This window comes from Mycteria americana, chromosome 11 (assembly GCF_035582795.1).
Source record: "Mycteria americana isolate JAX WOST 10 ecotype Jacksonville Zoo and Gardens chromosome 11, USCA_MyAme_1.0, whole genome shotgun sequence".
Classification (NCBI taxonomy): domain Eukaryota; kingdom Metazoa; phylum Chordata; class Aves; order Ciconiiformes; family Ciconiidae; genus Mycteria; species Mycteria americana.
Window position 1 is genome coordinate 25,558,116 of NC_134375.1, and position 25,667 is coordinate 25,583,782.

General features: G+C 39.0%; 1 protein-coding gene across 1 annotated transcript in view; it reads right to left on the reverse strand.

Annotated features, from left to right (window-relative positions):
• CACNA2D3 (calcium voltage-gated channel auxiliary subunit alpha2delta 3) overlaps positions 1-25,667 on the reverse strand; it is a 485,172-nt gene that overhangs the window by 94,320 nt on the left and 365,185 nt on the right. Inside the window, exons 18-24 of the mRNA XM_075514383.1 lie at positions 11,982-12,065; positions 5,740-5,811; positions 5,447-5,508; positions 3,489-3,556; positions 1,608-1,653; positions 1,351-1,448; positions 442-535 (exon numbers count right to left, since the gene is read on the reverse strand). Of these exons, the coding sequence (XP_075370498.1) occupies positions 442-535; positions 1,351-1,448; positions 1,608-1,653; positions 3,489-3,556; positions 5,447-5,508; positions 5,740-5,811; positions 11,982-12,065 (524 nt within the window). The remainder of the gene's footprint in view (positions 1-441; positions 536-1,350; positions 1,449-1,607; positions 1,654-3,488; positions 3,557-5,446; positions 5,509-5,739; positions 5,812-11,981; positions 12,066-25,667) is intronic.

Genomic DNA, 25,667 nt, shown 5'->3' on the forward strand with positions numbered 1-25,667 from the left:
GAAAACAAACAAAATGAAAACAAACAAACAAAAGGATTAAAGAAATTAATTATTTTACCAGTGCAATTTTTTCTGTATGTAATTTGTTCTGAGGCAAATTACCAACTCCATCAACAATTTTGGTAAATCTTGCATTAAATTTCTCAAGTACTCTAAACCTTTTGTTAGAAATACTCAGAACTGTAAGTTGTAGTCAGTATACAATTTCATTAGTTATATTGTGAAAATTGGGTAGCCTTACAAGCCTTACAATCATCGTGATGTACGCTGCAACATAGACGCTTAACACTGAACCCAGAATTGGGGGTATTTAGGATCAAATGGTTAATATAATATTTGCATGCATATCAGGATTTATTAGGTATTCCCCCAGTTCACTAACATAACTATTAAAAATTCACCCATGACTGACACATAAAGACTGACACAAAGCTTGCTTACTCCGATTTATTTAATGCTAGACTGGTCCAATAAGCTTCAATTGGTGCACTCACGACTGCATCAAACAGAACTTCCTGGATCAATTCTTTATCACCTATTGCAATACATTAAAACCAGTAAACATATGTGTATACAGAGAGAATTCTTTTTAGATGACTAAACAATAATTTTTTTACACTGTACTGTATTTTATCTGTGATATGCATTCAAACTTTTTTCACTATTAAGCATTTATCATGCAATATTACATGGTATTTTAACACACTGCAGTTTTTCATATATCATTTCATTGCATTAACAACAATTTTAGATTAAAAACTAAAAAATTGTTCTCCACTTCATGTAACACATTCAGGTACGTATTATCTAATGCTCACATTTGCACATGACATAAGGGCAAAACAATTAGGTCTACTAACAGTCACAAAAGCTCCACATTTCTGCAAATAGACAAAAGGTGCACTTATGCAGCTGAATTTTTTTTATTCTGCTTTGCAGTTCAGAAATGCTAATTGCATACACATTCTCCCTCAAATACTCATGAAATACCTGGCATATTCTTTAGAGGCATAATCCAAGGATTGATTCAGACCAATCCTGTTTAACTTATGAAACCAGATGGAGCGATAATATTGCACAGTATAGCTACACCATCTGAACAGAAGCTTGAATGTTTGGTTCATGCATATTGTTTACCGTAAAAGTCAGAAATTTGTATCATCAATATCTTTACTGATAGCCTGGAAAAAGCTCAAAACCAAATGAAATTCCAAAGTGACAAAAGCCAAGCAATCCAATCTCAATTTCTCACTGGTTAAACTAAGTAGCGTTGCATTTTGTAGAAGGTTCAGCACAACAGTTTTTAGCTGGGGTAAAGCCTACTACATGCATATTTAACAAAATACTTGCATTGGAGCAATGGCTCTTTTCCTGTGAGGTAGCGTTTAATTGCTTCTAACTGAGTCATTTGACGGTGTTCAGGATGTAAGTCAGTGTTGCAATAGGACCTGTGAACACGTTGTCAAAACATTAAAATGTTAATATGTATAAGCAGGATCTCTCTTTGTCTTTGAACATAAAGAATTGGGCTCTGCAAGCGCAAGCACAAAGAATATGAAACCAAGAAGGGTAACAGACACCAATTTCATGCTTTGTTTAAGGCTTACCATTCGTCTGCTAAAGATACATCAGGGTGTTCTAAATCATGTAAACCTGTAACAGGAATAATAGTGGGTTATTTAGGGAGCAGTCTGGGTAACAGATGGTTATTTACATACACTCCATAACATAAACCCTTCCTTCTTGGAAAGTGCATCATTACCACAATGTAATAAATCACAGTAAACTATGTTCAAATACACTTTAGGGTCTAACAAACTGGCAAAAGCCAACTAAATCAGATCTAAAACTGAAAAGGTAGGAAAAACTTTTTTTGTGCTGCTATGTTTAACTTACACAAATTACTCACATGATGTATTTGAAGTTTAGAAGAAAACTCGAGCAAAGAGAAATACACAATGGTAAAAGACTCCTATTCGTACTCCCTTGTTCTATTTGGCTAGTAAAGTTCTTTATGCTAACATACATACTTCTCATTTCATGAGAGTTGTTCTCTTTCTCTTTAAAAAAAAAATTCTTTAAAAAGAACAATTCCCTCAAATCCTAAGCACACAGCCCATGAACACAAACAGCAATTTACAGGATCGTTCAGAATAGGTTTATTGTACTACCAGGTCATGCAAATGCTTGTAAATAAGAACTATATCATTAGTTATATAGCACAATAAAAATGTACTTTGGCAATTTTAAGAACTCTTAAAACTCTTATCAATAGACAATAAGCAAACAGGGTTCAGAGGCAGGGTCTGGGTTTAAACCCCCTGAGTACATAATAAACAATGACAGACCTACAGTGATTAAGGAAAGCAGGGAAGTCAAAACCAGAACCATAATTATAGTCCTTGGGGAGGACAGTGAGGTGTCAGTGACAGAGAATCAGTGAAGGTAAGAGTGGGAGAAAAGGAACAGTTAGTTATGGCTGTGTTAACATTTCTGATGATGCAGCCGGGAGGAAATATCTGACAGACTGGCTGAGATGTATGGCTGGATTAAAGAAAATAGGCAAGGGGTATGTTGGGAACAGTTTGGAGAGGAAGCAGGTCCAAGTCTCACGCTGTGCTCTCTTTCTATCTAGACCTGTATTTGCTGTGCAAGTGACTCAAACTTTAACGCATTTCTTTTTACATCTTTCCTGGGTACAGGAACGTATTCATGCCCCAAAACACAGCTGAGGAACAAAGACCTGAAGAAATTAGTGATCTTGGTTAACATCACTGACAAAACAAGAAGCAGAATTGGAAATTGAGACTTAAGCATAAAATCAGAAACCATTCCTCTATTGAAACATTTTTTGCTCAGCAACTGCTAAGACTTCGCAATCCTCTCTTCACTCTTCTGAAATGCCTCTGCTCTTCCTTCACCTTCAAGAACCTTTGTTTTTGATCTTGTTGCCAAACAACTTTATCACCATTCACAGCTGACTCCTCCACTGATTTTAATTGTGGACTTGTCAAACATAAAGAAACATACATAAAGAAAGAAGAGTTCTTCCCCTGGTTACTTCTACTGTTATTATAAAAATGCAAAATGTAAACCCCTGTAGACAATGCCCAAAGTAGTTCTAGCTCTGAAAGATTTCGTAATGTATAGACTGTGAACAAAAAAGCCATAGCCATTACAGTGCTCTCAGTGGTTACTGCATTCAGAAAACACCACAAATAATTAACATTGGACCCTGAGTGATCCTCTGGAACATTGAGAGAGGAGGACGGAAGATGATCCCCATCTAAAGAAGATTCACAAACAGTCTGACTATGCTTAATATAAATGAGGGAAAAAATCCCATGAAGTAAAAGATCTTTAATGAAAAAAAAAAGAAAAAAAAAAAATCTAATTCCCTTCTGGAGTCTGCAGACAAACATACAAGCTTTAGGTCTACCAAATCAACAATAAAACTACTGTGTAAGCAACATGAGAAGGTATCTTACCTTCTTCTACAGTTACATTCCCTCTGAAGAAATATTTTCCATGTCCTCTAGAGAGAGCCACACCTAAACTGTGCAGAGAAATAAAGCAGACCTTGAAATCTGTGAGACGGGCAATAGCAGACATTCAGAACTACTTTCATTTCTAACATTTCCAGCTAGTGTACTATGATTAACTTTAAAACTGTTTGTTTCCAAATCCTCACTGATCATATTTATTGTTCAACTAGCTGCTTCAATGCTGTTTCAGTTCTGATGTACCTGCAACAATTGGCTGAATTTATGTGTGCTTAGAGGTGCAGTAAACCATTATTCTGTGGCAAACTAATGAATGAGCCCCTCTAAGCTCGCTGCTGTTCGCCCAGCCTGAGATTTCTTCAGCTGAGCCTTGAACACGCCCATGGCCTTACAACGAAGGAGACAATTTTTTGTAAATCAGACTAAGCTGTTGAGAAACTACATAAGCATGGGAATCAATGGAGCTACTGAGAGGGAAAGAATTTCATATGGGACAACAGCATCATGACTCCTCTTGGACTAATTTTTCTGCGATTCATATTTTTAGCTAGTTTAACTTTTTTGCATTGACCTCAGCTTCATAAACTCTCAAAAGTTACATACCCAGTTGTGGTTTGGTTTTTAGTCTACCATTTAAACTATTCAAGTTTAACGAACTGGCTGAGGGATCCCATGCTTCTTCCTATTGAACACATAGACAGAATACCTTCTGTCCTTCATTCAAGGGGATTATATCAGGCTAGGAACCTGCCAGCAATCAGTAAGACTGAAAATGCATAGGCTGATACTTCAAGTACAGGTAGAGGCACCAACTCCAAGAGCACACACGCTGCAATCAACAGCTCAATCTGGAAATGGGCTGAACAGTAAACATCTTTGGCACTACAGTGTACATTTTAATAAATGTTGCCCCTGCTGTCCTCCTGAATCCATACTCCTACCCATCAAAACTAGATACAGACCATGCTGAAAAAGGCACGACAGTTTTCCTACTTTATTTCTGTCCTAAGAATCAGAACTTGCACTGCATGCATAAATGTAGCCCCATATCTGTTTACTAAATAGGGTAAGAATGACAGTGCCACAGAAAAAAAACAAAAAACAAAAACCAAAAAACCAAACCCAACAAAAACTCCCACAAAATAAAAAAACAAGCCAAAAAACCCACTGAATTTTACCACCCATGTGTGAATTTTAACAAGAATAAACACATGCATTAGAGATCACAGAAATGTGCCTATATTTTCTCCATGTGGAAATGTAGCTCAAGCTCTGTGAAATGGTTCCATTGAAGAAAATTTCAGTTGAGTATTGCAACTATCAGCCACGTGCTTTAAGCATAAGGTACAGTTAGCATTCTTTTCTTAATGGATTATTTCTAATTCAAATACGAGCATTTTTAAAGTGACTTCCTGTCTTTCTTTTCTTTTTTTTTTCTCCTCCTAAGATGCATGCCAAAATAACATGGCTGACTTACTCAGTTTTAGTTATACAAATACACTGAAGGTAGTTCAGAGAAACTACATATCCAAACCTCAAATTGGAAGTGAAATACTATCTCATTTTACATTACATTTTTGTTGTGGAAAAAAATCAAAATGGGGCTCAAGATGTAGTTACTTAAATGGATTATAGTATTTATAGCTCTCCAAGTACTTGCGAAAGCCCTTCGTTCAATGTAAACCTCAACTGAATATTTTTTTAATGAAACGTAAGCCATGACAAACACTGTGAGTTTGCCTGTGTGAGCTTGCGCAAACTTTCCATCCCTGGAAAAGCTGAAAGGAATGCCGGTAGGCTCCTTTTCCTTGCTGTTTTCAGCATTGTCCGGGGATATTTCATTGTCAACTTTTGCTGATGAGCTTTTAATGAGTTCACAAGCTCTGTACAAATGCAAATCCAATGAGTCTGATGAAACGTCCATTTATTATGGTCGGCTCTACCTGAATGGAGTACCCTTGATGTCTGTATAATAGTAGTCATTTGTCATCACCAATACCCGCTTCTAGATTCAGAACAAGAAAGTCAGAAGGGGAGGGGGGAAGAAGTTAGTTTGCTATAAGAAATGTATAAAAGATCAAGTGGTTAGTCACTGATAAAATAACAATCAATGTTTACATTCAGTGAGTGAAAAAAATATACTGCAGTGAATCATATTTATGGCAATCTTAAAAGCTGTTAAAAAAATGAACTGCTTGCTTTGTACTTAGTTGGAATAATATTTTATACATTGTACCCCTTTGTCCACTGTCTTCTTCACTTCCATGGAGAATTTCCCCGTTTTCCGATTCACCATTGCATTTCGGAGCTGAAATGAAGGAAATGTGTGTCAATTCCTTTATCTGCATTTTCTGTAATTCTTTCAACTGAGCTCTCTGGTACATTTGGCCTAAGCAGTACTTAATTTTCTTCATTTCTTCATTTTCAGTAGTACTACTACACACTGAACAACCCCCTGACAGGGTTTATTATTGACTGTAGAGGCCAAGGCTCCTGCTGCACAACTTTAGGCAAGTTGCTGAGGTACATAAGATAGCAGCTCTCAGTGTCCTTCACGGTAAAATAGCTCTTTGTGTAGTACTCTGGATTTTATGCGGGATAAACAGTGTCATTGACTACTATTTTGCAGGTACTGCGTAGGAAGATAAGGACTATGTTCCCAGCTGGGTTTAGCTGAAGTTAGACCAGGGCTCAGTGTTTAAATACATCAAAAATTTTATATATAATAACAAAGCAAAAAAAAGAGAAAACCCCACTTACCCTAAACTATTCATTCTGCTTCTGCTTGATACTCTACGTTGGGCTGCATCCTAAACTAGCACCAGAAACTGCATCCTAACTGCATCAGAAATTAGACCTAGCAAAAGAATGACAGCCCATTTGATCAGTAACCTGTTTCAATGGGAACACACAGCTGCAGTGCTCTGTGGTTCCCTCTGGTTGTCCACTGGCGTCCAGGCACCCCTGGCAAGGTAATAAATTTTCTCTCTGTAATGCAAGCCCTAGGTCAGTCACAGATTTAAGAATTGGCCTGGACCTCTCCCTCTCAAAGTCGTCCAAAAGACTTTTTAAATCCCCTTCAAAACCAGGTTTCATTACTATATAAACCAAAAACTCAAAGCAGCTAGGGAAAAGAGAAAATAAACGAAAAAGGGTTTATAAACAATGATTTACCTGCTGCTCTGCAAGTTAAATCTGTTACTTTTTAGATTACCACAAACACTGTTTTTCAGTAGCTTTATTCTAGCCTCTACATGAGCTGCAGGCTCCCAAATCTGTGCTGCAAAGTCCCTTACCCAGGGCCTCTGAAAAGTCTTCCCTTAGCACACGTATTTGCTCCCTAGGAAAGAAGAGCCTTCCTCCAAGAGGACACCAGCTGACACAGCCTCTCTCTTAGGTGAACGTGCCACGATGACGAGAAGAGGAGTAAAAAAACCCAACGACTGTCCCCCAGGTCTATAAGCCAGAATGACCTGCCGTGTCCCTAACCGCGAGCACACGCTGCCCTGACACAGCTGCTCTGAGCGCCGGGTCTCTGGGCTGAAACTGAAGAGCGACGAGACCTGGCTTTTGAGAAATCCTCAGCCATAGTGTTTTGAATTTGCCTATTTATCAGTTCAGGACCTTAGGGAAGAAATAAGAAAGCTACTGTTTAGCAGTTACACCATCCATATACGGAAGTATTTTATTGGAATGCTCTTAGATTTACGAATGGAAGAAGCGACTCCTTTTGCTTGTATTTTTAATTAATGGCACGGATGCAGAAAGTTTCAGGTGGTTGTTTCAGGATGTCTTCAATTACAAAGCAAAACTGCTATACTTGTGGGATTTTTTGTGGTCAGAAGCACCTATAAATCTTTCGCAGCTGTAATTTTCATTACAATAGGAAAATTCCACTATCACTAATCAATTCACGCTTCCTCTTCAGGGATGTTCAAAATGCAGAATAATATTGACAAAAGGAGCATTTTTGTGTCTATTGCTTATCTATCTGAACACAATTTTGGACATCATGTTCTTGCTGAATAAATATCTCCTGTTCTCCAGCACCTCATGCCAGATTGGGCAATTCAGTCAGATTTTAATGAAAAATTGTGAAGATAGTTGTATCAATGCACTCTGCAGGCTTTTTGAGTTAGTGTAGAGTGAAAAGAGAACGACCAAACTTGCCAGTGAAATATCTGGTTTTATTCTCATGAACAAGTTGAGCATGGTTGACCTATCAAAAACTGCAAACTTTGCAGCTCTTTAAATTTAATTCTGGGGCATCTAGATTTGAATTAACAGTCTTACTCTTCTGTCAGTGAGTGTAAAAGAATAATTTTCAGCTGGAGGCATGTACAAAATAAAGCATATATTTTACCGTAGATTTTTTTTTAAAAATACATAATAGGCAATTCTGGAAATATTTTCCCATTTTAAGTTTTGTGGTTTTGGACTTGGAGAGCTGGTCTTAATTAACCATCTACTTCCTAACATTTACAGAACAGTTCCATTTATCTTTAACATGGTTTTCATTTTTCTCCTATTGGTGCCTGCAGTTGTCTAAGACCCATTCCTCCCACAAGCCTCAGGCAAGTCGTAGATTTACTAAAAGGGCCTCCAAACTCTCAGTAGTGTTTAAGATCAAGTCTGCATGTGGGATTTAGAGTTTTACTTTTCTTCTTTTTTTCTGCTTGCTGTGATTACATTTCTTGGCTTTGTAATCTGGTTTCTCGGCTCTTCTGCAGTTTCATCTCCCTCCTCAAATGCATGAAATAAGTACTGCCTCAGTTGGCTTCAAGCCCCAAAACATTCATTCATGGTCTTTTTTATTTGGAAATAAATATTTCATTCAGCTAGAAATTATAATAAAAGGATTTTAAGAAGTGAGTTAATGAGAAAAAGGTTTCTGTCCAAATTGAAACTTCTTGTCTTCGGTACTGCGTATTCCCAAACCTTGCTGTAAGACACTGTTAGTTTAATAAGCTGATGCTAAGATTTCTGTTTCTCATAAAGTGCCGTAACAGCAAGACAGCAGGTACTGTTAACCTGGAAAATAAACTGATGAATATATATTTACACCAACTCTATTTCATGGGGAAAAAAATTCTAACCTTAGTTCTGCCTCCTTTTCCTTATTGGATGACTAGAGAAAACCTAATTCTTCACCTCTTCAGAGTAATATGCATTATTACTCCTTCAACCAAATATCTTCCAATCAATTGCTAACAACTCAGTTTCACTGCTATAGTATGAGATCATTCCGTATTCTTGGAAAACTATGTAACCATTAAATTAATATGGTAAAAAGTAAGAAAATGTCTTAATCAGCTTCCACATAAGTGTTTCATGGGAGAAAAATATACCAGCAGTAGTCTATGTTATTAAAAGCAGCTATATGAATACATTAATTCTTTCCCTCTACAGTTGAATAAACAATGCTTTACTACCCAAGCTTGGAAAAAATGAAGAACGTCAAATCCAAGGCCTTGGGTGAAGCAGAGCCACACGTAGCTCTCAAGTCAGTAAGTTACTTCACAAACTTTTAAGTCTCCTACGCAATATTTACCATTTTCACTCAAAATTAACAATATTAAGGCATTGCCTATTTACAAAAGATCAACAAAAATAACACACACTTTTTGGACACTCATTTGGATCCTCACATCAGGAAAGCTGCATAAAGAGATGGATTTCATTACAATAATCTACAGAACTTCCTTCAAATTCATTCGCATTCTAGCTCTAATGCTAATAATGACTCTGCCTGTAGCGCCAATATTACTTTATTTCATATCTCCTTCTCTTTTATTCCTCTATTAGTATTTCTGACCATCAGCCCCTCTGAAGCTCTTAGTAACATGGTATAAATGACTTACATGTTATTTCACACAAACACAAAAAACTTGTAATGATATACCAGGTTTACTTTTAAAAATAGCTGTAAAAATAGTATTGGTTTGACATTGCATTTTTTCCTATCAAGATATTGAAGGTCTCCACTTGTGTGTGGCTTTGTTGAAGTATTAGGACAACATTTGGAATGTTAATACATTTTTCTACAATATTTAACCTGCTGTTTTTTCAGAGAACAGTTGGTCACTAATCATCAAACAGTAGATGTGTGGGCTGTTTTACAAAACCTGTCTATTGGGGGATTATTTATCAAAGAATGCCTGCTTATTCAGGCATGCACTAGTGAATTATTAGCATTGCTAGATGGGGATCATTCAAGGAAGTCACTACAACACACCTGTATTATACATGAGTACTGAAAATTGCGTTTACTGCTGCTCCAAAGCTACAACAGAATATCTAGTTTTCTTCTATTATGTATTAAATATTTATCAAAATTAATTTAACTTATGATTTATCTATTTTTTTACTCTTACATATTGGGCAATTGGCCTGGATCTTTTCTACAAATGTAATGCTCAATTTAGTCTCTTTGTAATGTAGATTAACTTTTCTCCTTCAAAAGATGAAACAATTGGAAAGGCTGCTTATTTCTATGTTACAATAAAAAAATACGTTTTAACAAACTTTTTTTTTAGGTGAAAGGGAAAGAGTCAGATAAAATATATGTACGTATCTTTCATGAAAATGTGAAATAAAATTTTTTGCAGCCTACAGATAGACAAAACTTGATTTTTGCTAGAAATTTTCAGAAAAAGTGACAGAGCTTAGGGGTCTCAAACAAAGGAGATACTTAGAAAGAGCTTGGAGTTTTTGCTTTCATGTATATTCAGATAGAACCTCAATTATAACTAAAACTTAATTTTCAATGTCATAGAAATAGTTCACTGTTACATTAACTGAACCACTGCATTTCTGCTAAGATACGATTAAAAATGAGGGATTAAAACTGAAAAAATTAAGCAGAGAAAGTACTGGAAGAAATAAAAAGAAAAAAACCCCAAACTAAAGAAAATTATAAGAAAAAAACCCCATGAAGGTTTAAAAGCTGTACTTAACTACAGCAATAACACTTGAACGGAGAGAGGAAATTTTAGAAGGTCATTTGCAGAGGAACTGGTTGAGTAATACGTGATCAAAGATAAGAGAAAAGGCAAGGTATAAAATATGAAGTCAATGTGATTGCCAAGATTGCAGAAGGCTGCTACAGTATATGAAAATCTAATGAGGAAGCCTTAAGTAGTGCAATGCATAGAAAACTGCACAAGGCTATACAAGAAACATGAAAAAAAGTTTGAGTGGGCACTCCAACGCAAAACTTTAAATGAGGAAGTAAGATGGCCTCCTAGGAGAGGATGAGGACTATCTATCACCTGATGAAACAGACATTGCCTAAAACATAAGTGCACTGTTTCACTATTCACAAAGGGGGTGGAGAGAGGGAGGAATGTAAGATATATATTTTGTAAGGGAGAAAGAAAATATAGACTTATGTCAGAACAGGGATCAAGAAATTAGTACATCTGAAGACTGACAAGACTCCAGGGGCAGTTGTACGTGATCCATCCCAGATTTCGGAAGGACATGACAAAGTAAATATGGGAACCTTCAGTGGATATACTCAAAACCTCTCTGGAAAAGTAGAGGTATGAGGGACTTGAGAGAAGGTAACACAGTACTGATATTTGAGAAGGGATCGAGGAGACATCTATGAAAAATACAGACACGCAGTCGTGACTTTGGCAGTAGGGAACTTATGGGAAAAACTAAATTACAGGACAGAAAGGGGAACACCTGGAAAGTTACAATTTAATTAAGGACAGTCAGCACAGATTCACACAAAACGAATCATGCCTAACAAATCAGATTTATTGAGGAAGTAACAGAAAGACCAGGCAAAGGTTAAGCCATGGACATAAGGAAAGCTTTTGATACAGTACTGCAGAAAAGGCTAAGCCTGCAAGGTAAGAAAGAATAAGACAAAGAGTGAACTACAGAGTAGATGGAGCACTGAAAAATGAGTTTAAGGGGAAGGATTGTGTGCGTAACAGCTGACAGCCAGAGAACGCATGCTTCTGCAGCTACCCATATGTCTGAAATTAGGAGTTTGGAGTGAATCTGTGCTCTGAACAGAGGTCAAAGAATCCCATCTGATGGGTTCTGATTTTGTACATTAAGGAAAACAGCTCTCATTACTTCCTTTAAGGAAAGAGGAATCTCATGGAGTTAAACTCATTCCTTCATTTCTGACTTTCAGCAGTTGGCTGGGCCAGCCCTAAAGAGATAGTCTATTCCCTCCTCTAGCACTGTATTTGCTATCCAGCAAAAATACACAGTGAGATGCATGGAGAATGCAAGGGTGATGAGTTTTGCCAAAGATGCAGAGTCTGCGTTTGTGGTATACGCATATGTAAGGAAGAATCAATACAAAACAGTTATAAAATTCTGAATGAAGTAACAGGGGTTATTGTCCTTCCCCTCCTGAGAGCAGTCAGGTGGCCTCTCTACTTAAAGAGTTTCCAGGTACAGTAGTGAGATGCAACAATGTCTTCTGACAGGGTTTTAAAACTCATCGCTTACCACATCATCTCTGTCTTCCCACTCGACCTCAGAAAGATCCACACTACTGTAGTTGGGCTTTCTTCGTTTCTTCCCCTCTTCATACTGGCGTAAAAAAGGTGAAATATTTAGCACATCCTGTTTTATTTGCACAAAGATTTTGTATCAGAAGATTTTAAAAATTTGCTGGATGCATGCTGATCGTATGCAATACATGTAACAGTAGGTAGCTTAATTCATACAAAGTGCACCATATTACTGCATAAATGTTGTCTGTGAACTAAAAACCTACATCACACATGATTATTTGCATCACCTCTTGCCACGGTACAAAGCTTTTCTTGATGGACACACTGGGAAGTCAAAGTCAGCAGTTGTGCCACCTTCTCCCCATATGGAAAATACACGAGACCTTGATCTTGTAGTTTATGTTAAGTGTCTCAAACTAGCTCTTTCAGCTGCACAGGAAGTTATATTACTATAATTGTATCAACAAAATGTTTACCCATTTGTCTTTAAACAAGATAATATGCAAGTCTTGGGAAGTATGGTGTTAACATTTGCTGATACTACATTTTATCTACAACTTCATGGGGGAAAAAGTAATATACTAATAATGATAATTTATAGTTTTTTATCACTAGTCACTGTTACACTGTAAATCGCACATTTAAAATAAACATTCTAGTGACAAATTGATTTGACACTGAGGTGTTTATAACGTAGGAAATTCTGCCCTCTGCTGAACATTCAAAATCAGAGAGCCTACTAGTGTAAGAACAAAAACCTTGCTCGGTGGAAGAAGAAAAAAGTATTTAGGAAGATCTGTGAAAAAAGAACCTCATGGGTTAAGAAAAATTATGAGAAAATATTTGGGGAAAAAAAATTGCGGAGAGGATCAGCATAATGTGAAATCTGGTCTTTTATCTTTTATGATGCATGTAAGTGGGAGGGAAAACCACAAGTCTTCCTATTAAGTATGACAGGAGACATTGGGATACTGTGAAAAATCCCCAAATTGCTTTTGTGACTCCCCAACAATAGCATCATAGAAGGACAGAAAATGTACCTGTAAGGCAGTGTATATAGCTGATTCTCCTCCCTCAGGGCAGGACCAACTATACCATAAACCAAACCTGTCAGTGCTTAAGACAGCCAATTCATCACTGGGGCCAGCCGTGCAGGAGCTTTCAATCACGTCCTGCAGATTACAGACAGACCAGAGAGGCCAAAGAAAAAACTCGCTCTCTGAGCTTTAAGAAGGTTATTCCCATCCTGACTTTTTCCTCTCTAAATTAAAAGATTCTCATGTGAATCCCACAGTTGCTTTTGTAGACCACAGTATTTAGAAATAGGCATGACAAAATCTTCCTGAAGAACAGCAAACTTTTAAAAATCTTGACTAGCAGATCACAATCACAGAGAGATTTTGAGATATTGGTAGCACTGTAAAGTTTCTTCTAGCACAGGCTTCACTGAGCCTCCTTAATTCTTGCTCATAATAACTTGGATACTCCAATTATTTCTACAGATGATTCTTTTGGGAAACTATGTGGGATAAAATCCTGAATCAATTCTCATTCCTCTTTTGAATAACAAAAAATCCTAGCAACTCTGTTGGTGTAAGTCTTAGACTAAGTTCTGAGGATTCACGCAGATACGATTGAAGAGTACTTTCATGTGCTTTTCTTGCCCCTCTGCTAGAAGCCACCATTCCTGTAACAACAAGGTTATCTACTGCTGGGCTAATGCTATTCAACAGATGGGTAGAGAGATGTAAAGAATTTCTGCTTTCAGCACATGCTTATACACTAGACTGTGAATTCAAGCAGCTCAGTGCTACAACTAACTCTTGCTACATGACAGCTCTGATAGCCAAAGAGATAACTATACCCAAATACTGAAGTACAAAATTTGCAGCCGATATAGTTTGAGATTTCACAAGAATAAAATATGAGAGGATAACGTCTAGTTCATTAGCAGGGCTTGATTTTTGTAGCTATGTTTTGCAAGCCTTTCCTTATGGCTGCAGCTATATCCGTATTATCTTCAATCTTTACAAGGAGTAACTATATCTACTCTCTGTGGCTGCACCAATTAACCAAGCAAATCTTTGATCTGATTTAGTCATTCTAGTACAGAAATGGTTACAGTCAAGCTCTGAAATACTGAGAGCTGAAAAGTGTTACACAGAAGTTAGCTGGGATCATTTGAGTAGAGCAAACAGCTCCTGTACTGGTTCCAATGTTTAATTACATCCTTACAGATGTTGAAGAGCTTCTGGGCTATACTGCATTCTCAGACACATGTGCAAATCCTTACTTATGACAATAGGAGTTGATCTTGTGTGTCTGCCAGCAGAAGTAGGCTTCCAACATAAGGCAAACCATTTACATCATATTGATTATGGGTTTTGTATGTATTTTAATCATATAGATTCCACACCTTGCACTCAAAGAGCAAAAACAAAATCCAAAAGCAAGCAAATGAAGAACCAGATAAAACATTCAAAGTTCTACAGCAAAGCCAGAATTGGAAGCATTCACGTCTTAAAAATTCAGATAAGCAGAAAGAAAGCCAAAATCCCAATGCTCAAGCAAGGGTTAGGCTCTATAAGCACTTGAAGGAACTGGAAGTGCAGTTCTTTAACACATTTAGGACAGGAACTAATAAAGCATTGAGATGCCTAACCCCTCATTCAGCTCTTACACTTTAGGGGCTACTGTTGAATTGCCTACACAGGAATTCAATAGTTCAGAAAGGGATGGCAGAGAAAACAAAAACCAACTTCCAGCAAGGACAGGATACTAAAAAATAGCAGTTATTTGTACATCTGGGTAACTTTGCTTACAAATCTAATCTTCCTGAAGATATTACATTATTCCCAGCAGTAAATTTTCATACCTTCATACTTATGTAACTCGGGCCTAAAACATAAATGCCAGTAGATCAAATATAAAATACTTCATAACGCTACTGTTCAATTGGCCATTCTTCTCTAGCTTCTTTCTGGTTTTATTGCTCAACTAATTTCTTAGTAAAAGTTATTCATGGATATAGAAGCAAAACCAGCTTTTAGAAATGGCATTCATCTATTTCTTTTTCTCTAGTAGCAAACCTAATCTAACTTTTTATCTCTGAGACTCCCGAGTGAAGTATAAAATACTGATTGAAGGCTGAAGCCAAACCCATCTGCAAGATTACTATAAAGCATGGAAACAAATTATTAAGGGACCCACTGGGAAAGATAGACACTGGGAGCTCTACCAAATTACTCTGATTTAAGTGCATGAGGAAAAGAGCTAGATTTAAACTGTGTGCTGTTAATCGACTTTGGCCAGTATAAAATGTGTGGTAACTTGGTTACTTGGGTTACTTGGGTAACTTGGGTTACTTGGTACTTGGTTACTTGGTAACTGTGGTGACTTGGGCCACAGCAACCCCATGCAATGCTACAGGCTTGGGGAAGAGTGGCTGGAAAGCTGCCTGGCAGAGAAGGACCTGGGGGTGTTTGTTGACAGCCGCCTGAATATGAGCCAGCAGTGTGCCCAGGTGGCCAAGAAAGCCAATGGCATCCTGGCTTGTATCAAAAATAGCATGGCCAGCAGGACTAGGGCAGTGATCGTGCCCCTGTACTCGGCACTGGTGAGGCCGCACCTCGAATGCTGTGTTCAGTGTTGGGCCCCACTCCAAGAGAGACATTGAGGGGCTGGAGCGTGTCCAGAGAAGGGCAACGGAGCTGGGGAAGGGTCTGGAGCACAAGGCTGATGGGGAGCGGCTGAGGGACCTGGGGTTGTTCAGCCTGGAGAAAAGGAGGCTGAGGGGAGACCTCATCGCTCTCTACAACGGCCTGAAAGGAGGCTGTAGAGAGGTGGGGTCGGTCTCTTCTCCCAGGTAACAAGTGATAGGACGAGAGGAAATGGTCTCAAGTTGAGCCAGGGGAGGTTTAGACTGGATATGAGGAAATTTTACTTCACTGAAAGGGTTGTCCAGCATTGGACCAGGCTGCCCAGGGAAGTGGTGGAGTCCCCATCCCTGGAGGTATTTAAAAGCCGTTTGGATGAGGAGCTTAGGGACATGGTGTAGTGGTGGCCTGGTAGTGTTAGGTTTACGGTTGGACTCGATGATCTTAAAGGTCTTTTCCAACCTATATGATTCTGTGATTCTGTAATACTATATAGTAGTTAACCCCTGGGAAAAAAAAAGATACCAAAAATTTTTAAATATCTAGACTACCATACAAGAATCCTTTAGTCTGTTCAAAACTACATGATAGCTCCAACATATTTTTGTTTGTGGAAAGAACACAAGAAATGATTTTGTTTGGTAATCAGAACGAGCTTTATCTTACTCAGTACCCTTTATTTGAGGCTTGGCCAAACTCTTACAGCACTGGATGATTCACACAACATGTGACGTGTACTCTGTAAAGAATGAATCCCATTTTTTCACCACCCCATACACAACTATTTACATGTGCCATTATTAAACTCTTTGCTTTGATATTTTATTTTAATTTTTTTTAACATGAGCAGTCCCAAACCATCTGCATTGAATACGACCTGCTACATGTTTATAAAGTCAGAGTGTAGCAATCTGATCACAGAGGGAGCAAGCTACATCTAACAGCTGCAAGCCTTGGGTCTAGGGTGATTGGACTTTCTCAGACGTGCTCCATCTGGATAATGGGGAGGTAGGAGAGAATAAGTTGCTGTGATAGCGGCCTTGGAACTGTCAAGAGATTTTAGCAAACTTGCTTAGCCACACTTGTGGAATCATCTGTGAGAAAATATTATAGCAAGAAAGTCTACTGAACAACAATCAAAAGGCTAGAGAGGTAAAATAATTTCACGGGAAAGCTCTTCCTTGCCAAACTACTATTCTACGCACAAAAGTAAGGAATCAGGAACAAAAAACACTCCTCCAATTCTAAGACGTAGCATCAATCAAGTTTCACCTTTTTGGATTAGTACTTCAAAATTAGGATAATGTATTAATCTAAACAGGATTTGAGAATGTTCCCAATTTTTTTGTTTAGAGGAGATGAACTTGAACATATGCAAATGTGTTTTGCTGAGCTTGAATTCTACATAATTAAATACACAATACAATTGCATGTATAACTGTAACTTACATTAAGCCATCCTGTAAAGGTATTCTTGTCTACAAAGTTTGATAGGAAAGGTTGAATGAACAAATATCAGAGGAAAAGCATCATTAACTAAAATTACACACTTTTCCATATAGTTTTAAATAAACAGACACAGACTGAATACACTGCCATTATTGCAACTCCCTGGTCCAGCCAGTTATTCAGCTTCCCTCTTCGCTAAGATGCTGGACACTAACGTTACCACTTAGTTATTGTCTAGTGCAGCTCTGACTGACACAACGCAAAGACTGCAGCTGCTTGAGCGGAAGCTGCATTGAACTGACTTTACACGGGCGCTGCGACGGCTGACACCGAGACCCTTACCAGCTCTCCGTCCCAGCACAAAGTGCTGCCGAGTCCCACTGTTCCTTACCGAGGTGGCCGTGCAAGGGGAAAGCTCAGTTTACACTGACTTTAGGAGCAGTCCTTCAAATGTGTCTTCTTTGCTCTTTGCATAGAACGAGGCAGAGTATATTGCTGCCTCCTTTCCTGGCTGCAAAGGGGGGTACGTCCCTGGGTGAGGCACTTCTCCAAGGAGAGCCATGCCACTCTGCTATATAAACATGCCCAGAAAGGAAGGGGAGGGGGCGCTTCCTTCCTACTTTTCAGCAAGGATTGTAGTAATTCCAAACTGCAAATTCCTTTAAATATTAAGTCCTTCAACATCAGTCCATTAATAAAATAATACTTCTATCATAAAATGCTTAGAGTTTAAAGACTATGGGACAAAGACAAGATAATGGAAAATACAGAGGAAGGTCGTGAGAAGACGAGGGAAGAGATCACTTCAATAGACTGATTCGTACTTTGACATTTAAAAACACCCCAAAACCAAACAAAACCCAATAGTGAAAAATTCCCTTCACTGCTTCACCTGTTTATATAACATCACCCACAGCGACTGAGCTTTCGTTCATCATGCGCTACACAGCTCCAAAACATTCTGCCTGGGGATACATGTGAAGCAGCATCCTATCTCAATGTAAATCACTACTGCTTGGCTTTTAAGGTCTTTATTTCATCCGGATTTTTTTTTCCCGTTCACATGATCCCGATTTGTCTTTTGTGATACTTTTATTTCATGATTTGCATCTAGTTTGCAGCCTCAAATGGTCTTTTATTGACCTGCACTTAATCTTGAATTTGTAGAACACTCATAGGTGTCCAGTCAAAACCAAAGTCGCTTTCTATACAAAGCTCCTTATTTTAATATTAAAAAAGGTAACATCTTGATTTTCTTCAGAAAATAGGAAGAGCAACTTCCCTTTCCAAAGAGAGACTTTCATGACAAGCCTATTATTTAAGATATTAATCCAAAAGTTCCTAGGTTACGGTTGGCAGTAAAAACCAATTATTTTGGACTGATTTTTCATGCCAGATGGCAGTGAAAAACTGCCACACTATAAAATTTGTAGAAATACTGAAGAGAAAAGCTGACAACAGGAGCCACGTCATTTGCCAGGGAAAAGAGAATAATGCAATTCTGCATTTCCAGGCAGAGAAAAAGTAGGAACAATTAGATGTACCATGTACACAGAAGAACCCTCTAGCAAAGTAATAGAAGAAAATAATTCTCGTGCCATATGTATTTAAATTACTCTGTCTACTTACACTCATAACATCTGTTTGCATTACAAATAGTGCAGTAATGTTTAAACTGATGAAACAAAATATGGAAATATCCAGGGTGAGATAAAAGCAAATACAAAAACCAGCTTTAAGTCACACACCTACAGACCGGACAAAGAGTACGTCGGCTGAGCTCACATTTTCAGGTGGATTGCAGTTGACTAGCAATGCGACATGTATGTGATTTACTCCACTGAAAAAAACAACCTCTCTGTTTAGGATTTTATTTGCATTCTCAGGACCTTATCATTTGGGATTATGTAAAACTGGCAGCTGCTTATAATTATTTGGGGTTTGAGTAGAAATAATTAAAAACATCTGCCTTTATCTTAATACTACCAGACTTAAACCCATGAGCTTGGTTATACCTAACTTCAAAGCTGAAAGCAAAGAATAAAAGAAAGCTTCACATATTGCTAACAAATTTTCCGTGATTCATTTATATGTACAACCAGTTATTCAACAGCCTTCAAACCTTTAATTATCTTTTAAATATATGTAATTTTGCACTTCTAATTAGATGGCAATTTAATGCTCTCACAGGGATTCAGATGGGCTGTCTTTTTTGAAATGTAAACTCCAATAGGAATAATCATTGGCATTCAAGTGATTGAATTCTTCAGTTATTTAAATGAACGTGAGGCATTTACACTGTTCAAATCATTTAAATATTCTGCTGTCAGCTACAGCTGTAGAGTTTTATGGAGTCGCTGAATAAAGCAAGGGTAAGTGTAGGTTATCTTACTTTCCAGGCGGGACTCCCCAGAGAGAAATGAGATTTGCTGCTTATGAAAGGCTAACATTGCTTAAGTGGGGCATTAACGTTTCCCCCGAGACTTGGATTTCTCTGTTTTTCTATATCAGGAGAACCAAATTTTCCCAGAATTTACAGCTACAAAAGACTTAATACTGATCTAGCAATCTTCAAATACTCCAGGTCTTTTAGCTTAATACGATATATCATGACAGTCAACATTCTAAGTTTAAAATGGTAACTTAGGCAGCCTTTTAGTAAGTTACCACCAACGGTGGTAAGTTAGCACCAATATATTTTGGTGAGGGTACTGCGGTATAGAGACGGGCTTTGATTTCTACGTGTAACTTTCCCTATTAAGACTGAACAAATTAAAGATGTGCATTATTTTAAAGAAAGCAATGTGCCAACTGAATTGATTTGCAGTGATAAAAAGAGCATTCACATATAGCCATTCGAAAAATCACCATTACTAGCCTTCCAGAGCTTATACTGAGAGTACGAATATACGCCTCAATCTTCTCAAAGAGATAGAGGATTTTGATTTAAACTCAGAAATATTACAAAATCCTGAGTCATCATGGACGTCATTAGATTAATTCACAAGTCATAACACGTTCTTAATCTTACGTTTATCAAAAAAATGGTAGAATCGGAATAAAAGATGCAATTTGATTCCCTAACACATGCATTTGTCTTTAAATGCATATTTTCTTTAATTAAGGAACTTGAGCTCCTCTCGAAGTTCAGGAACTTCGAGGATTCTACCCTAAATTAACCTAATAATTACTGAAAACAAACCCCTTCTTTACTCCCTGGACAAAAATACAAATTCCATTGCCAAGTACGAATCTGAAAAGATTCTCAAAATCTGCTAGCGATCTTGCTATTATTCCTTGAAAACCACACAAATATTAGGACTGAGAGGCAACAGCACAAACCCTAACACGGGGTGGGGTTCACCAGGTGCCGGTCTGACCACGGCAGACACTCCCCTTTCAGCAGCACCCACCACACGTCCCTACGAAAGCAGTTTTCCTCTGGCACCAACATTTAACAGACTATACAATGACAGCTACAGCGACGAGTCATCAGCCACAATTAATATGGTGGTTGGTTTTAAGTGTATGTAAAAAGTATGTATCGCTTGTTTATTACTCTTCCTTTACATTCAGTAGGCTCCTTTCTTTGGGAAGCCGTAACGTCATCATGACGTATTTTGCATTTTAAAATCTCATGGCGTGACACCTAGCACGCTGCAAGCGCGGACAGGATACTGAGGAGCGAGCGATTAAATCCGACGTAGCTGTTGCGGAGAAAACCTCTGTCCTCACGCGCACATTTCAAGCACGTGTAAGGAGCCAGGGAAACCAAGTTACTGCCTTGAAAATCTCAAAATTCACTTTTGAACTCCCAGACTATTCATTTTTTTCTAAACAGTAAGTTGTGGCTTTAAACTAAATGTAAAATTCAAAATTACACCACACAATTTAAAATATTCTCTTGTGGAAAATACAATACTACTCTGTAAAAATACAGACTTTTAATCAAAACGCAGCATATAGGAGCATCCTGATACAGCAACGCTAAAAAAATTTAAATATTATTACCGTCGGCTCCAGTGAGTTACCACTGGAGTGCTTTGGATGGGAGAGGCACCCTGAACAGGGGCAAGGCGTGAAAACGTTCAGAACGCGCCCACCCGCCGGGCGACTGAGCCAGAAAAGGCCCTGGAGCAGAGCAGGAAGGCGGCAGAGCCGCCTCTGCGCCCGCCTCCCGCCTGAGGGGAGCTCCGCGCCCGCCTGAGGGGAGCTCCGCGCCCACCCGCCAACGCCGCCACCGCCGCCCGCGGGCCGCAGCGACCCCGCCCGCCGGGGCAGCCGCCCGCGCGGTGCTGGGGCGCCACCGCATGGCGCCTGCTCCGCAGCGCAGCCGCCGGCCGCGCCCGCCGCTCCGCCCGCCCCGCCCGATCCGCCCGCCCCGCCCGATCCGCCCGCCGCCGGGGAGGCCGCCCGGCCCGGGAGACGCTGCCCGCCGCGGGGGAGGCCGCCCGGCCCGGGGGACGCCGCCGAGGGCGCGGCCTCGGCAGGGCTGGGAAGGCCGCGGACAGGACGGCCGGTGACGGCTGGGAGAAAGGGCTGGCACGGCCTAGGGCGGCTTGGGGAAGAAAGGGGCAGCAGAAGGAAGGGCGATGAAGTGGGAGTTCCTGTGTGGGGGAAACATACGGAGAATGGACGCTCAAACGTTCCGTTGGCGAGGCCTCACAAGCTCTCTCTTTTTACTCTCCGAAAGGGATTTCCAAGGGATTCCTTATTCCTTGCGTGTAATGATTTATTAAGTTGTTTGTGAAGACTCGTCACTCTAGTAGTGTCTTTTAGAGAGGAATGTCACGAAAAGCTCTTTCTGGTGCCTCTGTGGCAACCGTGTCACCCGTGAAAACTTCCCGCCAGCACTGAGCTGGAAGTCTGGGGGCTACTCCAGCAACTGTCGTAACCCTCTGCAAGTACCTTCTACTTATCTGGAAAGTTCTTTCCTCTACGTCCTTCAATTACTCCCACCAGCTGCCCATGCACACGCAACCAGCCATCGAACTGAAAGCCAAGTTTATTCAAAAAAAAGCAGAAGAAACAGGAGAGGAAATCTCCAAGAACAACATTTTTTAAACGTAAACCCAATAGGATAATCAGCACAAAAATGCAGCTAGCTTAATGATTAAATATACCGGTCAGCATAAGATAAAAATCTGGTGCAACAGGAAGCACTCTTCCTCAGCGACTGTTTGCTATCCTGCCTGCCGCTCAGGGTCCCCTAAGGCAATTCCTTACAAAGCAGCATGTCAGCTTCAGAACTAACAGATACGGCCGCTGGGGTTAGTAACTCGGGAGTCGAGTAATAGTCTAGCTTTACATCGCCACAGGAAGATACAACAGCAACGTAAACCAGCGTGGATCGAGTCAGTAATCAGTGTAACCCGGCTGTAAACTCTAACCCACCCGAAGGATTTTAGATAGCATCTTTGGTGAACTGTCTAATTCCAGCCCTACGTGCCTATTTTCGCATACTTACTGTCACGCATTTCATGGAATGTTTTGCCACTAGTTACAACGGTATCAGGATTCGGCCTGCAATATCAATCTAAGGGCCCAAGCCAGCAATCGCTTCACTCTCAAAAACTCCACTGAAGTCAACAGAAGACTCCCATTACGCACTGCTGACAGAACCCAGAGGTAGAAAGGACTCTTCCAAAAAAATGAAATGAACAGACCGTGAATATATCACAACGAGCTCCCCGTAGTTGACAACTTACGGGCTACTGCCCAACATTTTGATTTTAAAAAGAGAGACTGTTGTATAAGGTAATGAAATAAGTGCCTTCAGGATGTATACTGGGGTGAGGGATAGTAACAAAACCCCACCTTTTGCCTCATTAAAACACGCTGCCACCACAGAAATAAGGGAAGAGGGTAACACCCTTTGTCAGTCTAACTTAAAGCTATCCACTGTTCCTGGATTTCAGTACCTTCTGTTTATTAAAATGTCTGTTCTTTAACGAATAAGTACTAATCTTTTTGAAGGAGGTAATTTGCCAGAAGAAAAAGGGCCAGTACAGCAAATGCATGTGTTGTCAAACTCTTGCGATGTAGATAGGGAACTTTCAAATACCTATTCCTATGGCTTGCGCATACAGCCTGTCAGATGTACCTGTGATACCTGAAGATTTCAAAAGCATTTTTAGGAATGAAGAGCAAAGTCATGATTTTAGTATTACAAAAATTGGGGAATGCTATAAAAAACAATGCATTTATATCCAGTTTAGACTGGGATATTAAAAAAAAACCACATGGACTTTAATACATACAGAGATAAAATATTCTGAAGGTAGTGGCCAGTCACTAAAACCAACCCCCATCACATTTTCCATTGCAACAGCTAAAGATTTTGAAGACAACGTCTCCCCACACTGGCATTTCCCCCCCAAAAAAATTTCATATAAAAAGTTTACATTAAAGCACAATATCTGTTTCAGCATTTTAACCACTGAGGTGAATTAACATAACTAGTCTAATATAGATTTTCAAATAGCGAATTGTAGGAAAAGATACAGAATGCTATGAGAGTCAAATTTTAGATCTAGTCAGTGTGCTTGTAACTTTGGTTCTTTTAAGCAATTTTTAGGTTATGTCTGTGGTGCAGCTGGATGTGAGATAAAGGAAAATTACACAAATAGTCCCTTGACATGGACAGGCTAGCTGAGGTAACAAAGCAGTGAAGATGCAGCAGAAGAGACCTGAAGGTGCATTAAAAATCTGTGTATATAGTCCAGGTGCTCTAAGGAGGTTTTGGACAGCCCCTATTACTGCCTCTTCTCTGCTACGGTTACCAAATAAAGCTCAGCGGGCAATCGCAGTCAGAGAAGGAAAGAACATGGGAGAATGGATAAACAAGAGGTCAGAAAAATACAGAGAACATGACAACAAAATGCCGAAATGCAGACACTACAGCAAGACTGAAAATACTGGTTGCTTATTGTGATGAGAAGATTCACTGAGATAACAATCACAAATTATTACACAAAGTAAGAAACGGAAGAGAAAAAATAGATCAGGAGCTTCTGCTTTCCATATTCATAATGTAAGAACTAATGAAATTTAAAAATCTAATTCCAAATAAAAACTGTGCATAAAATGGTTACAATATGAAAAATCACTACTATGAGAAGTCAAGCAGACTGACAAAAATGAGTATGTTACTATGGATAACAGAAGTATCCACTCTAATAAGTCTTAATGTTAAAATGTCAGAACCAAATGTTTATGAGCAGAAGCCTGTCTGAAACTCTTAGAAGTTACACTGACTGCTGCGAGATTTTTCACATCCTCTTACTCAGCTCCTGCATCTTCCTCAGGAACAATCTCATGCTGGACACTGCTGGAAGTGAGATTCTGGACTAGGTGGGTCTGGCTCTGGCGCAGCAATCTCGTAAATCCCACACTTCCGTACTGCTCAGGGATGTAATGTCTTGTAGAGACAAAACGCATTGTGACTGAGGGGTGAAATGCTTCGCTATCGATTTAAAGTTTTCTATCTTCCTGAAGAGTAAACTGCTTCTACTGAGGCTGGAAGTTTTTTGCTCCCTAATATTTATATATTTGGGTAGCAGGGGTCCTAATTCCCATAAAACAAGATACAAATTCATCATTATGAGAAATCATCTGTGGGAAGTGTAGAGGTGAAAAAAAAAAGGTCACCGGAGCATGTTAATTTAACTGACTGGGGTCTGAGCCATCTATACCTGGATATATAGCTTTAGTGACTCACCACTGGAATGGTAAAAAAGCCAATGGGATAATTTGCAAGAGCCGTTTCTGAGAACTGTAGTGCTTACTGGTCAGTAATTTGCCAAAGTCTCTATAGGTATTGTCTTCTTTTCCACAGCTGTGAAAAATTCTACCAGAATCTACCGATCTACCACAAATTCATCCAGAATCATGGGTGATATTCTTAGAAGAAAAATGACAATTAAACCGTTTATTTCAAAATTCCTTCCAAGATACCATAATGTCTGCTTTGCCATTAGATTGTCTGTCCATTTTACAGTGAAGTTACTGAGAAAATGTTTTTCCATTCACCCACGGAAGTCCCCCTGGTGAACTTTTCATAAGCTGTACTCCAGTTAAAAAATAAATGGGGAAACAGTAAGTGCCAATACAAATATTAATTAAGGGCGTAATTCCTAGCCCAAATCTTAGAAAGACAAATTCTTTTGCTGAATGGAAACATCAGATATGCTAATGACTTAATAAATCATGCTTTTCAATAATTTTATATGAAATGATCCATCCAATTAATATTTGCTTTCTACTAAAATATTGTTGAAATCAGACATTACTTGAAGCGCCTGCTTGAGAAATACATATGGCATCCATGTGTATACAGCAGTGGAATTGTTCATACCGATGCTTTGCTAAGAGTTGATAGTGATGGAACACTTGCAAGTGCTGTTCCTAAACAATGATGCAATCAAGAATGTGCTGGTTCTCTGGGGTGTAAAGTTGATAAACATTTGCGTAACAGGCACTTCTATTTTTCTTGCAGTGATTAATGCAAACAAGATGATAAGGGAAACTGAAGGTAAAATTTGCTGCAATTTCTCTCTTAGTATAAAAATCCC